Here is a 14,678-nt window from a genome sequence, read left to right as displayed (position 1 = left end):
CGACCCCTGTCAGACAGTCCAGCTGCTCAGTCGTGTCCGACTCTTTGCGACCCCATGGGCTGCAGCACACCAGGCCTCCCTGTCCATCACCAACTCCCAGAGCTTGCTCACACTCACGTCCATCGAGTCAGTGATGCCATCCAGCCATCTCATCCTCTGCCGTCCCCTTCTCCTCCTGCCCCCAATCCCTCCCAGCATCAGAGTCTTTCCCAATGAGTCAACACTTGGCATGAGGTGGCCAAAGTACTGGAGCTTCAGCTTCAACATCAGTTCTTCCAATGAACACCCAGGACTGATCTCCTTTAGATTGGAGTGGTTGGATCTCCTGGTAGTCCAAGGGATTCTCAAGAGTCTTTTCCAACACCACAGTTCAAAAGCATTGATTCTTCACTCAGCTTTCTTTATGGTCCAATTCTCACATCCATACATGACGGCTGGAAAAACCATAGCTTTGACTAGATGGACCTTTGCCAGCAAAGTAATATCTCTGCTTTCTAGTGTGCTGTCTACGTTGGTCATAGCTTTTCTTCAAGGAACAGGTATCTTTTAATTTCATGGCTGCAGTCACCATCTGCAGTGATTTTGGAGCCCAAGAAAATAGCCTGTCACTGTTTCCATTGTTTCCTCATCTATTTTGCCATGAACGCCATGATCTTCATGTTTTGAATGTTGAGTTGTAAGCCAGCTTTTTCACTCTCCTCTTTCACTTCCTCTTTAGCTCCTCCTCACTTTCTGCCATGAGGGTGGTGTCACCTGCATGTCTGAGGTTATTGCTGTTTCTCCTGCACTCTTGATTCCAGCTTGTGCTTCTCCACCCAGGCGTTTCCCATGATGTGCTCGGCATAGACGTTAAATAAACAGGGTGACAATGTACAGCCTTGATGTTCTCCTTTTCCAAATTTGAACTAGTCTGTTGTTGCTTATCTGGTTCTAACTGTTGCTTCTTGACCTGCATACAGGTTTCTCAGGAGGCAGTTAATGTGGTCTGGTATTCCCCTCTCTTTAAGAATGTTCCAGTCTGTTGTGAAGCGCCCATTCAAAGGCTTTAGTGTAGTCAGAAAAGCAGAAGCAGTGAAGTGCTGCCGCATTCCCGGGGGAGCTCACGTGTGGACATCACACACAAGCCTTGGCCTAGCCAGCACCTCACAACAGGCACGTGCAGTGCTATAAACGGTCTCAGCTATTACACAGTCACTATTTGCAAAATGTGGGGCAAGAGATCCGGAACACTCCACCTTGGCCAGTTTTCTCTCTCCTCGTGGGTGGTTTAGCTTTATTTTATTTTTATTTTTTATTGAGCTGTATGAGCTGCTTGCACATTTTGGAAGTTTATCCTTTAGTGGTCACGTGATTTGCAAATATCTTCTCTCATTCTGCAGGTAGTATTGTTTTGTTGATGGTTTTCCATGCTGTACAAAAGCCTTTTAGCTTAATTAGGTCCCATTTGTTTATTTTTCTTTTTATTTCTATTACCCTAGGAGATGGTTACAAAAAGATGCCACCTTGATTCATGTCAGAGAGTGTTTCGCCCATGTTTCCCTCTTTCCCTTTGATAGCCCCCCATCTCACACTTTTGTCTTTAATCCATTTTGAGTTTATTTTTGCCCATGGATCTAGAGAATTTATAAGTTCATTCATTAGAAAGTAACAATCCAGTTTTTCCAGGACTTATTCAAGAGACTGACTGTCTTTTCTCCGTGTTATACTCTTGCCCCCTGTGCCACAGATGAATTGACCGTAGGTGGGTGGGATCATTTCTGGGCTGTCCACCCTGTTTCTTTGATCACTGATCTATAACTTCGTTTTTGTGCAAGCACCGTAATGTTTTGATGACTGTAGCTTCGTGGTTTACTCTGAAGCCAGGGAGCCCGATGCCTCCAGCTCCATCTTTGTTTCTTGAGATTGCTTTGACTATCTGGGGTCTTTATGTCACCCAGCAAATTTTTTAAAGTTTGTTTTGGGTCTGTGAAAATTGCCATTGGCCATCTGATAGGTGTCACAGTGGACCTGTAGGCTGCTTTGGGTAGAAACGTCACTGGCGACCATCGATTCTTCTGATTCAAGAGCGTCTTTCCATCCGCTTGTTGCCTCAATTTCTTCATCAGCGCCATAGCTTTCAGAGCAGAGGGATTTTCTCCTCAGTTCAGCTCAGTTCAGTCCAGTCGCTCAGTCGTGTCCGACTCTTGGCGACCCCACGAACCACAGCAAGCCAGGCCTCCCTGTCCATCACCATTTCCCGGAGTTCACTCAGACTCACGTCCATCAAGCCCATGATGCCATCCAGCCATCTCGTCCTCTGTCGTCCCCTTCTCCTCCTGCCCTCAATCCCTCCCAGCATCAGAGTCTTTTCCAATGAGTCAACTCTTCACATGAGGTGGCCAAAGTACTGGAGTTTCAGCTTTAGCATCATTCCTTCCAAAGAAATCCCAGGGCTGATCTCCTTCAGAATGGACTGGTTGGATCTCCTTGCAGTCCAAGGGACTCTCAAGAGTCTTCTCCAACACCACAGTTCAAACGCATCAATTCTTCGGCGCTCAGCCTTCTTCACAGTCCAACTCTCACATCCATACATGATCACAGGAAAAACCATAGCCTTGACTAGGGAAGGTTTATTCCTAGGTATTATTCTTTTCGATAGGATGGTAAATGTGATTTTTTCCTTAAATTCTCTTTATGGTATTTCATTGCTGCCATATAGAATGCAACAGATTTCTATGTATTAATTTTGTACCCATAAATTTTATCCAATTCATTACGGAGCTCTAGGAGCTTTCTGGTGCCTTCTTCAGCATTTTGCATGTGTTAAATTATGTCATCTGCAAACAGTGACATTTTTCTTACTTGCCATTCTAGACCCCTTGTATTCCTTTCTCTCCCCCTGTCCCTGTCCCTAGGGCTTCACTATGCTGTGCTGTAGGTCCTTGCTGGCTATCTACTGTATATGCAGTCGTGCGGATATATTAACACCAGACTCCTCCTTTATCCCTGGGATGTGGTGGGTTGGCCAGGCACAGTGCATGAGGGAGAGCAACACCGTGACGGCCGGGATTCCCGCTCCTCCCCTGGGTGCAAGGGCGCTGTTTAAGCCACCCCACCAACACACAAGACGTACCTCAGCCGCGTCTGGACTCCCCCAGGCCCTCTGAGACAGAAAACACTCAGAAGAAAAGGGAACTTCAGGAAGCAAGTCTCGTCACCAGGTTTCATTCCTGTTCTTAGTCTTCGCGGCACTGGGGGACGGGCCCTCACACCTCCCGGGACTGGTGCCCGAGTCCCAGGGAGCAGGGCTGCAGACACAGCGCACAGATCCCAGGAGCACACGTGTCTGGGGCCAGAGCAGGGAAGGGGCCCGGAGCCCCGGGCTGCAGGGGAGCCCCCTGCACGGCCTCCACCATGGGTGAGTGGGGACCCTGAGGGTGAGCACACAGGGACAGGAATGAGAGCCCTGGAGGGAGATCGGCCTCGGGACCCCCGGAGGGGCTGGAGCAGCCGAGTGGGCCTGGGGGAGGCAGCTGCCCCTAGTCACCATGCGGGATGAGCGCAGGGACGGAACCCGGGCAGGGGGCACCGGACTAAGAGCGCTGCTGCCCGGGGCTGGGGAGCTCGCGGGGGCTGTGGGCTGTTGAGGAGCAGGACGGGCTGGAGACGGGAGGGGAGGGCTGTGCATGACTAGGGGCTCAGGAGGCCAGTGCTGGGTGGGCATGAGGACCAGCCAGGATGGAAGGAGGGTCTGATCTGAGGAGCAGGGAAGGGAGAGGACCCCAGGGCAGTGACGGCTCCTGGACAGGCTGGTGGAGCCGACGTGGGTCCCAGGATAGGGCCATGTGCGGGGACTGTGGGTCCCGACTGGGCTGGGGCTGAGCACAGCGGCAGAGCTGGGGGCAGGACTGCAGGGCCAGCTGGGTTCCATGTCCACAGCCGGCAACACAGGGCTGAGCCCACCGCCCCCCAGGACGCAGGGGGCTGACCAGAGCCCAGGGCCTGAGGACCAGCAGCGGGAGCTGGAGAGAGGCAGGTGACCCGAAAACTGGAGGCAGCAAGGGGCCAGAGGAGGGTGTGGGTGGAGGGATAGAGAAGAGCGGAGAGCAAGGGGCAGGACCTCCGCCAGGAGGGGCCCGGTGGACAGAGCTCCTCCAGGGGAGGGCTGCCTGGAGGCCGCGTGGGCACCTGGCAAGTCCAGAGATGAGAGCTGGACCCAGGAAATAAAGGGGTGACGAGTGGAGCTGGGCAGGGGTGAGGGCTCCCAGAGGGGCCAGAGGGGCCAGAGGGGCAGGAGAGGCTGAGGGGGCAGCCCAGGGACAGGGGGCAGCGAGGCTGCAAGGGAGCAGGGGCTGGGAGGGCAGGGAGTCCCTGGTGTTTGGGGGAACAGGTAGAGCTTCTGTAGGTGAGCAGGCAGCTGGGAGGGGAGGGGGAGCCCCTGGTGCTTTGCTGGAGCGGGTACAGCTTGTCGGGGTGAGCAGGGGCTGGGAGGGCAGAGGGATGCCCTGGTGCTTTAGGGGAGCAGGTTCAGCCTGTGAGGGTGAGCAGGGGCTGGGAGGGTGGGGAGATGGCCTGGTGCTTCGTGGGAGCAGGTACAGCCTGTAAGGGTGAGCAGGGGCTGGGAGGACAGGGGTAGCCCCTGGTGCTTTGGGGGAGCAGGTACAGCCTGTGAGGGTGAGCAAGGGGCTGGGAGGACAGTGGGGGCCCCTGGTGCTTTGGGGGAGCAGGTACAGCCTGTGAGGGTGAGCAAGGGGCTGGGAGGACAGGGGAGCCCCTGGTGCTTTGAGGGAGCAGATACAGCTTGAAAGGGTGAGCAAGGGGCTGGGAGGACAGGGGGAGCCGCTGGTGCTTTGGGGGAGCAGGTACAGCTTGAAAGGGTGAGCAAGGGGCTAGGAGGAAAGGGGGAGCCCCTGGTGCTTTGGGGGAGCAGGTACAGCTTGGGAGGCTGAGAAGGAGCTGGGAGGACAGGGGAGCCCCTGATGCTTTGGGGGAGCAGGTACAGCCTGTGAGGGTGAGCAAGGGGCTGGGAGGACAGGGGGAGCCCCTGGTGCTTTGGGGGAGCAGGTACAGCTTGGGAGGGTGAGCAAGGGACTGGGAGGACAGGGGGTGTCCCTGGTGCTCTGGGGGAGCAGGTACAGCCTGTGAGGGTCAGCAGGGGCTCGGAGGGCAGGGGGGGCCCTGGTGCTTTGGGGGAGCAGGTACAGCCTGTGAGGGTGAGCAGGGGCTAGGAGGGTGGGGATATGGCCTGGTGCTTCGTGGGAGCAGGTACAGCCTGTAAGGGTGAGCAGGGGCTGGGAGGACAGTGGGGGCCCCTGGTGCTTTGGGGTAGCAGGTACAGCCTATGAGGATGAGCAAGGGGCTGGGAGGACAGTGGGGGCCCCTGGTGCTTTGGGGGAGCAGGTACAGCCTGTGAGGGTGAGCAGGGCCTGGGAGGACAGGGGGTGCCCCTGGTGCTTTGGGGGAGCAGGTACAGCCTGTGATGGTGAGAAGGAGCTGGGAGGACAGTCGGGGCCCCTGGTGCTTTGGGGGAGCAGGTACAGCCTGTGAGGGTGAGCAAGGGGCTGGGAGGACAGGGGAGCCCCTGGTGCTTTGAGGGAGCAGATACAGCTTGAAAGGGTGAGCAAGGGGCTGGGAGGACAGGGGGAGCCGCTGGTGCTTTGGGGGAGCAGATATAGCTTGAAAGGGTGAGCAAGGGGCTGGGAGGACAGGGGGAGCCCCTGGTGCTTTGGGGGAGCAGGTACAGCTTGAAAGGGTGAGCAAGGGGCTAGGAGGAAAGGGGGAGCCCCTGGTGCTTTGGGGGAGCAGGTACAGCTTGGGAGGCTGAGAAGGAGCTGGGAGGACAGGGGAGCCCCTGATGCTTTGGGGGAGCAGGTACAGCCTGTGAGGGTGAGCAAGGGGCTGGGAGGACAGGGGGAGCCCCTGGTGCTTTGGGGGAGCAGGTACAGCCTGAGAGGGTGAGCAAGGGGCTGGGAGGACAGTGGGGGCCCCTGGTGCTTTGGGGGAGCAGGTACAGCCTGTGACGGTGAGCAGGGACTCGGAGGACAGGGGATGTCCCTGGTGCTTTGGGGGAGCAGGCACAGCCTGTGAGGATGAGCAAGGAGCTGGGAGGACAGGGGAGCCCCTGGTGCTTTGGGGGAGCAGGTACAGCCTGTGAGGATGAGCAGGGCCTGGGAGGACAGGGGGTGTCCCTGGTGCTCTGGGGGAGCAGGTACAGCCTGTGAGGGTGAGCAAGGAGCTGGGAGGGCAGGGGGAGCCCCTGGTGCTTTGGGGGAGCAGGTACAGCTTGAGAGGGTGAGCAAGGGGCTGGGAGGACAGGGGGAGCCCCTGGTGCTTTGGGGGAGCAAGTACAGCCTGTGAGGGTGAACAGTGGCTGGGAGGGCAGGGGGAGCCCCTGGTGCTTCGTGGGAGCAGGTACAGCCTGTGAGGGTGAGCAGGGCCTGGGAGGACAGTGGGGGGCCCTGGTGCTTTGGGGGAGCAGGTACAGCTTGTGAGGGTGAGCAGGGGCTGTGAGGGCAGGGGGTGCCCCTGGTGCTTTAGGGGAGCAGGTACCAGCTGTGAGGGTGAGCAGAGGCTGGGAGGGTGGGGAGATGGCCTGGTGCTTTGCGGGGGCAGGTACAGCCTCTGAGGGTGAGCAGGGGCTGGGAGGACAGGGGTGTCCCTGGTGCTTTGGGGGAGCAGGTACAGCTTGAGAGGGTGAGCAAGGGGCTGGGAGGACAGGGGATGTCCCTGGTGCTTTAGGGGAGCAGGTACAGCTTGAGAGGGTGAGCAGGGGCTGGGAGGGCAGGGGGATGCCCTGGTGCTTTGGGGGAGCAGGTACAGCCTGTGAGGGTTAGCAGGGCCTGGGAGGGTGAGAGGATACCCCTGGTGCTTTAGGGGAGCAGGTACAGCTTGTGACAGTGAGAAGGAGCTGGGAGGACAGTGGGGGCCCCTGGTTCTTTGCAGGAGTATGTACAGCCTTTCAGTGTGATTAGGAGGTTGGGAGGCCAGGGGGCACCCCTACTGCTTTGGGGGAGCTGGTACAGGTTATGAGGGTGAGCAGGGGGCTGAGAAAGCAGGGGGTATCTCAAGAGCTTTCAGGGAGCAGGTATAGGTTATGAGAGTGAGCAGGGGCTGGGAGGACAGGGTGAGCCCCTTGTGCTTTGGGGAAACAGGCACAGATTATGAGGGTGAGCAGGGGGCTGGAAAAGCAAGGCGTGTGCCTGGTGCTTTGGGGGAGCAGGTACAGCCTGTGAGGGTGAGCAGGGGCTGGGAAAGCAGGGGGATGCCCTGGTGCTTTGGGAGAGCAGGTACAGCCTGTGAGGGTAACCAGGGGGCTGGGAGGACATGGGGTGCCTCTGGAGATTTGGAGCAGTTATAGCTTGAGGGTAAGCAGGAGGCTGGGAGGACAGGAGGTGCATTGTTGCTTTGGGTGAACGGGTACAGCTTGTGTTGGTTAGCAGGGGCTAGGAGGACAGGAGGTGCTCCTGTTGCTTTGTGGGAACAGGTGCAGCTTGTGGGTGAGCAGGGGCTGGGAGCACAGGAAGTGCCCTTGGAGATTTGAGGGAGCAGGTACAGCTTCTGGGGATAAGCAGGGGGCTGGGAGTTCAGGGAGCTCTCCCAGGGTATTAGGGGGGCAGACAAAGATGGTGCAGCTGAGCAGGCGCTGCGATGTCACGCCCCTGCCGAGGACCTCAGCTGACCGTGTGTGTGCTCAGCACACCAGTAGGAAAGGGTCCTAGGGTGCAAGCGGCCGTTTGTGCTATGGGGCCAGATTCAGGGACACTGGGCAGTGCAGGCCCTGCAGAGAAGATGGGCGCAAGAGCGCAGCCGTCCAGAGCTGAGTCCAAAGGGCTGAGACGGGGTGTGGGTGGTGGACGAGGGCGAGGAGTGGGCGTCAGGGAGCAAGGACACAGCGCTGGGAGAGCCCCGGCCACAGCTGGTGAGGCGGAGGGCTGAGGCAGGGGTGCGGGCCGCCCCTCAAGCTGACGGGGGTGCGGTTTGGTGGAGGGTCTGCGTGAAGAACAAAGCAAGGGGGAGCAAACACCCGAGAGGAAGGGCTCTGGGGCTGCAGGGAAGGGGCGACCTGAGGGCACCGGGTGGGCTGCACTTCCTGGGCCGAGGGTCCGCCTGTCCCAGCAGCCTGTGTGGCTCAGGAGCCAAGGTAGGGCCGGACCTGGCACGGTGTACTTGACAGGGCGGTGCGAGGGGGCAAGGAAATACAGGGCGCCCTCTCAGCAGTCAGACAGGCTACAGGCCCAGGGAGCTCACCAGGCTGGGGGAGCAGGGGCCATGGGTCACGCCAGGCTCCAACAGGAGGGAAAGGGCCCTAGGGCTCTAATCCAGGAGGCCACACTCACCAACCCAAGCTGTGTCCAGACATCCCAGCTGCAGCGCAATGAGCCAGGTGGCCACCATGCCGGGCAGTCGTCAGACCCTGGAAGCAGATGGTGGCTGGGCTCAGAGGTGCCCCAGGCCTGGGCACCTGAGGTCCTGCTGGACCCTGCATTTACCAGCCTCCTCTCTCACAGCCTCCACCACACCCCCGAAAGTCTACCCTCTGACTTCTTGCTGCGGGGACACGTCCAGCTCCATCGTGACCCTGGGCTGCCTGGTCTCCAGCTATATGCCCGAGCCGGTGACCGTGACCTGGAACTCTGGTGCCCTGACCAGCGGCGTGCACACCTTCCCGGCCATCCTGCAGTCCTCCGGGCTCTACTCTCTCAGCAGCGTGGTGACCGTGCCGGCCAGCACCTCAGGAGCCCAGACCTTCATCTGCAACGTAGCCCACCCGGCCAGCAGCACCAAGGTGGACAAGCGTGTTGGTGAGAAGACGACCCCTGGGGAGGGTGTCCACTCCAGGAGACCAGGGTCAGCCCCTCTGCCCTAAGCCCAGCCCATGGCTTCCTGCCCCTGGTAACCCCCAATCTGCTCTCTCTGCAGAGCCCGGATGCCCGGACCCATGCAAACATTGCCGATGCCCACGTAAGTCACCCAGTCTCACCATCAACCCTGGACGTGGTCAGGGTCTGGGAGGGCCACAGGCGAGGCTGTGGGGCCAAGAGGAAATCTGCCCAGGGGCTGACACCTGTTATGTCTTCCCCAAAGCCCCTGAGCTCCCCGGAGGACCGTCTGTCTTCATCTTCCCACCGAAACCCAAGGACACCCTTACAATCTCTGGAACGCCCGAGGTCACGTGTGTGGTGGTGGACGTGGGCCAGGATGACCCCGAGGTGCAGTTCTCCTGGTTCGTGGACAACGTGGAGGTGCGCACGGCCAGGACAAAGCCGAGAGAGGAGCAGTTCAACAGCACCTTCCGCGTGGTCAGCGCCCTGCCCATCCAGCACCAAGACTGGACTGGAGGAAAGGAGTTCAAGTGCAAGGTCCACAACGAAGGCCTCCCGGCCCCCATCGTGAGGACCATCTCCAGGACCAAAGGTGGGCCAGGTGGGCGGGCCCAGGAGGGTCCCGTGAGCCAATCAGAGTGACTGCTGTGCTAACAGGCTTGTCTGTCCCCACAGGGCAGGCCCGGGAGCCGCAGGTGTACGTCCTGGCCCCACCCCAGGAAGAGCTCAGCAAAAGCACGCTCAGCGTCACCTGCCTGGTCACCGGCTTCTACCCAGACTACATCGCCGTGGAGTGGCAGAAAAATGGGCAGCCTGAGTCGGAGGACAAGTACGGCACGACCACATCCCAGCTGGACGCCGACGGCTCCTACTTCCTGTACAGCAGGCTCAGGGTGGACAAGAACAGCTGGCAAGAAGGAGACACCTACGCGTGTGTGGTGATGCACGAGGCTCTGCACAACCACTACACACAGAAGTCGATCTCTAAGCCTCCGGGTAAATGAGCCACACGCCCCCGCACCAGCAAGCCCTCACCCAGCCCGCCCTCCCCGGGCTCCAGGTCCAGCCAGGACGCCCTAGCCCCTCCCTGTGTGCATGCCTCCTGGGCCGCCATGAATAAAGCACCCAGGCCGCCCTGGGACCCTGCAACGCTGTGCTGGTTCTTTCCGAGGCAGAGCCCTGGTGACCGCCAGGCCTGCGGGGGGCGGGCTGAGCCCACTCTGGGCCGCTTGGTTCAGCATCTGTGGGGGCGCTGACCCCTCTCCGGGCCAGACACACAGTGAGTGGGTCCGGCAGGGCACCTGGGGGCTGCCCGAGGCCTCGGAGGGGCTTGGCCAGAGGTGCAGCTCCACGGCCCCCTCCAGCCACCACATTCTGGGCCAGACTCTGGGCAGGAACGGGGGAAGCCCCCGACACCTCAGGGATTGAGGCCCAACGCTTCCCGCCTCTGCTCCAGCCCACGCTGAGGGGCAGGGCCGCGGCCTTGTCCCCAGGCCCCTGTTCCTGGGTGCCCAGAGTCCGTGTGTCCACTCTGGGCCTGCCTGGAGCCAGAGTGGCCTGCGGGATGGCCCTGCTTCACCCTCAGGCTCCCGAGGTCAGGCGTCGTCCTCGTCGGCCAGTAGCTCTGCCTGGCTCTCTCTGCCCGGGGCCAGGCCTGTGTGCCCATGGGGAGGTCGTCCCTGTGCCTGAAAAGGGCCCAGGCTGGGAGCCCTGAACATCCAGGGCAGGGACCTAGCTGCTCCCTGGGGACACTGAGCCCAGAGCCCCAGACACCAAGCCCCAGCCCCGCACGCACACGAGACAGCCCACACCCAGCGTCCTCCACACGCACTCAGGCGTCCACCCGCACACAAGCACGCTTCACCCCCGTCACACACCCACATGCCTGCACACACTCAGGTCTCACGCTCCGGGACCCATGGGGTGATCCCACGGGCCCAGACCCAGAGCTGGGTCTCATGAGCCCTCCCTGTGGACACCAGCTGGTCCCCATCCTCCAGCACCCTTGGGCTGCTCAGCGGCCCTTTCCCACGCTGACCACACTGACCAGGTCAGACATCCTTCCTCACCTCCCCTGGGGCACCCGTGCCCCTCCCTCGCAGGCTGAGACCCCCCCTCAGCCCCTCGTCCTGGCACCCTCACCCCTCGGGCACAGGGACACAGCCCGGCACTGTCTGCCCTCCCTCTCGGGGACAGAGCCCAGGCACGTGTGCTCTGCTGAGCCTCCCGGCTCCAGGCCTGGCCCCCAGGGCAGAGGAGGCCAGGAATTGAGCCTCTGTCCTGCGGGGAGGTGGGGTCAGGGCCCCAGCTCAGGGCACAGCTCAGGATGGGAGCAGGACCCCACAGGCCAGGCCCAGACAGTGGCCAGGGCTGGAGCTGGGGCTGGGGCCCAGAGACTGACCTCAGGTGACCCCTGCCCGGCCCATGGGGGATCACACCGCCATCCTCCCCGCCGCAGAGGGAGCCCTGCCCCGAAGCCCCGATGGCCCCGCCCAGCCCCCCGTGGGCAGACACAGCACTGACCCCCCTCCCTGTGCAGATCTGCTGCTGGAGGAGGAGAGCTGTGTGGACGCCCAGGACGGGGAGCTGGACGGGCTCTGGACGACTATCTCCATCTTCATCACGCTCTTCCTGCTCAGCGTCTGCTACAGCGCCACCGTGACCCTCTTCAAGGTGGGGGCCCACCCTGCTGGGCCCTCGGGCCCCCTCTCTGTCCCCAGGGTCCCCGCAGAGTCCCTCCCTGCCCCTCCCTGTCCCTCCCTGTCCCTCCCTGCCCCTCACTGTCCCTCTCTGTCCCTCTCTGTCCCTCTCTGTCCCTCTCTGTCCGTTCATTTTCCCTTCACCATAACCTTGAGACAGATTGGGGTCATTTCAGAGGGCGTCTGAAGAGTCTCTGTGCCGCACGCCTCCCTTCATGTCAGTGGGGAGAATTCAGCAAGGGTGGAGTGCTGGGTGAGAAATGAGGCTTGCGGCGCTCACGAGCAGTGACGGGGCACTGCTGCTCCCTGAGAACTGCGCGGACACCGTTTTCCATCGCAGGAGAAGTGGGCAAGGGAAAACGGCCTCTTGGTCTCTCTTGAGTAAATGTCGCGTTTTGGTCATCAGTCCCTCCCCCAGTGAGGCTAGAGGAGTTTACTTCTCCCTCTCGATGGTCAGGTCAGGACTGTCATAGACTCCGATCACCTTCCTGTAAAAGCTTGCTTTTTGTGTGCAGAGAGCCTGTTTTAGCTCGGGGGTCCTCAGCTCACTGAGCTCGCGGGGCAGGGGTGGGCTCGGGCCGGCGCCGCCTGTTCGGGAGCGCATCTCCGGCTGCTGTCGCACAGCTTCGTTGCTAACAAGACCGCTTAGTCTCGTGGTTAGACCAACCTGCTTTCTCGAGTAATTGTTAATTTACAGGAGTTTCCTGTATTTTTCAACTTATAATCCCCTAGTCAGATAACTCTTTAATCACCTATTCTGCCCCTTCATTTTCTCCCTATCAATCTCAGCAACCCATCACTGCCCTCACTGTCCTTAAACTGTCCCTTAACTGACCAGACTGTCCCTCAGTGTCCCCTCAGAGTCACCTCCCTATCACCTCACTGTCCCTCTCTGCCCCTCTCTGCCCCTCTCTGTCCCTCTCTGCCCCTCCCCGTCCCCTCTCTGTCCCTCTCTGCCCCTCACTGCTCCTCTCTGCACCTCACTGCTCCTCACTGCCCTGGGGGAGGCCCGCATCGAGGTGTCTCTGCTCACCCCGTCCCCCACCCCGTCCCCCCCGCCAGGTGAAGTGGATCTTCTCATCAGTGGTGGAGCTGAAGAGGACCATCGTCCCCGACTACAGAAATATGATCGGGCAGGGCGCCTAGAGCTCCTGTGAGCAGAGTCCAGGGTGGCCACAGAACCATCTGGACAGCGTCCATTATTTCGAGCATCAACCTGCACCAGGCCTGCTCCTTCACGCTCTGACCCAGCGACCTCTGACCTCTTGGCCAGCCTTGCCCGCATCTCTACCCGCAGGCCTCATGGTCACCAAAACCTGCCCCCATCCCCGGAGACCCGAGTGGACAGCAGGCATAGACCCCACCCGAGCTGATGGACGCCGAGGCCCTCTGGGAAGCCAGCAAGACCCCAGTGGGCTGCGAGTCCCCCACCAGGAACACACAGGTCAGAGTTCAGCTCTGCCTGGAGGAGTAGGAGGCTGGGTCCAGGGCTGTCTGCACAGGGCGCCCACATCTTGCCCAGGCCTGGATCCAGACCGCAGGTCCTGGGGGAGGAAGCTGAGTCCCCACACCGTATGCACAGGGCCCAGCCCCCGCATCTTGCCCAGGCCTGGATTCAGACCACAGGTCCCCGGGGGAGGCCCCTGCGTCAGATCCCTGGGAACAGCTGTCCTGCAGGGGCCCAGCCTCCCAGCAGGCAAGCTCCTGGGAGGACCACTACCGGTCACTCAGGTCACCTCCACCGAGGACGCTGCTGGGAGCAGGGCCTGGGCCCACAGAGGCCGCAGGAGCCCCGGTGGGGAAGGGGTGACGTCCCGCCAACGGGCCGCCTGGAGACGGGCCTGGTGACCAGTTCCCAGTGGACAGAGCTGGAGGGGCTCCCAGGACACAGGACGGCAGGGCAGCCAGTCCATCCGGTGGCCAACAGCCTGACACTCCCCCAGGAGCTCGGCCTGCACCGAGAGCGGGGGTGAGAGGTGAGACCAGAGACCCACAGAGGCCCAGCCCCGGGCCCCGGGCCCACCCCGCCTCTCGGGACAGACTCTCCCGTCATTGCAGAAATGTGCACGGGCTTCTCTGGATGGGAGGCGCTGCCCCAGGACTGGAAGGACCACAGCCCTGGGGCTTGGGAAGCTGCTTCTGCGAATGTGGTAGCCTGCTCTTTGCTGTCTCTGTATCTCTTTAACGACAATAAAGCATCTTTACTTCGCCTAGCTCACCGGCCAGTCTCCGTATGTTGACACGCCTTCTCCCTTTGAGGAGTCCACAGCCTGGCTGCCCCACCCCCACTGGCCCCGGGCTTCCTGCCCCCACCACCTGCACCCAGGGTCCCTGGTCCCATCCCTACCTGACTCATGGGTGCCTGACCCCCACCCACGACCCGCCCCTAGGGCTCCACTCCGCCTCCCAGGCAGAGGCCAGCCTGGCACCAGGGGAGCCACAGACAAGTGCCCCGTGTTGGGTGGTCAGCACAGGAGGCTGTAACAAACACCGCAGGGGGCTTGGACCACAGGCGTCACCACTCACACCCTGGAGCCTGGGACCCCGGATCCAGGAGCGCAGGGCCGGCTCCTGCTGAGGCCTGTCTCCATGGGGTGTAGATGCCGTGTCCTCACGGGCGCACCCCTCTGTGCCTGTCTCTGTCCTCACCTCCTCTTAGAGGGTCTCCAGTCAGACTGGACGAGGGCCCACCCTGGGACCCCAGCTCACCCTCATCACCTCTTCAGAGACGCCGCCTCCAAAAGCAGTGACGCTTGAGGTCTGGGGGTCAGGGCTGCAAGATTTGAATTTGGGGTCACAGTTCTGCCCCAAACAGGCTGGCTGGTGCCGGAAACCCAGAGCAGAAGGGGACCAGTGAAAGCCGGCCAGGAGGGGCAGCTGGGGGAGGGATGCCAGAGGGGCCTGGTTCAGTGCTCAGGACACTCTGGCCAGTGAGCAGGGCCTCAGAGGGCGCTGGGGACACTGTGCTCAGCCTGGGCTGCACGGAGGTGATGGCTGTGCCACAGGAAAAGCGGAAGGGGCCCAGGGCTCCAGAGAGGGACCAGGAAGGGTGGCCGCCTGCATGCGATGAGGCCTCTGTGTCCACCAGCCGGCCTGGATGCAGGATGCAGTCAGGACTCCATCCTCACAGACACCGGGGACCGAGGAGACTGGACCTTCCCCAAGGGCGGAGGAGGAT

The 14,678-nt window shown here is 60.9% G+C and overlaps 2 gene segments (V, D, J or C); both read left to right on the top strand.

Annotated features, from left to right (window-relative positions):
* The window catches only part of LOC138423846 (immunoglobulin gamma-1 heavy chain-like), a 161,797-nt gene extending 151,847 nt beyond the window's left edge, over positions 1–9,950 (top strand). Inside the window, 4 exon segments of the C gene segment in view lie at positions 8,487–8,780; positions 8,899–8,940; positions 9,064–9,393; positions 9,477–9,950. Coding sequence covers positions 8,582–8,780; positions 8,899–8,940; positions 9,064–9,393; positions 9,477–9,805 — 900 coding nt within the window.
* Positions 9,951–10,000: 50 nt separating this feature from the next.
* LOC138423849 (immunoglobulin heavy constant gamma 1-like) lies at positions 10,001–13,713 on the top strand. The segment is given in 2 exon segments: positions 10,001–11,474; positions 12,563–13,713. Coding segments are annotated over 2 exon segments (333 nt in total).
* The last annotated feature ends 965 nt before the right edge of the window (positions 13,714–14,678 follow it).

The sequence above is a fragment of the Ovis canadensis genome, chromosome 18 (genome assembly GCF_042477335.2).
Source record: "Ovis canadensis isolate MfBH-ARS-UI-01 breed Bighorn chromosome 18, ARS-UI_OviCan_v2, whole genome shotgun sequence".
NCBI lineage: Eukaryota > Metazoa > Chordata > Mammalia > Artiodactyla > Bovidae > Ovis > Ovis canadensis.
Note: the sequence above shows the minus strand (reverse complement) of the source record. Positions and strands in the feature narration are given on the sequence as shown.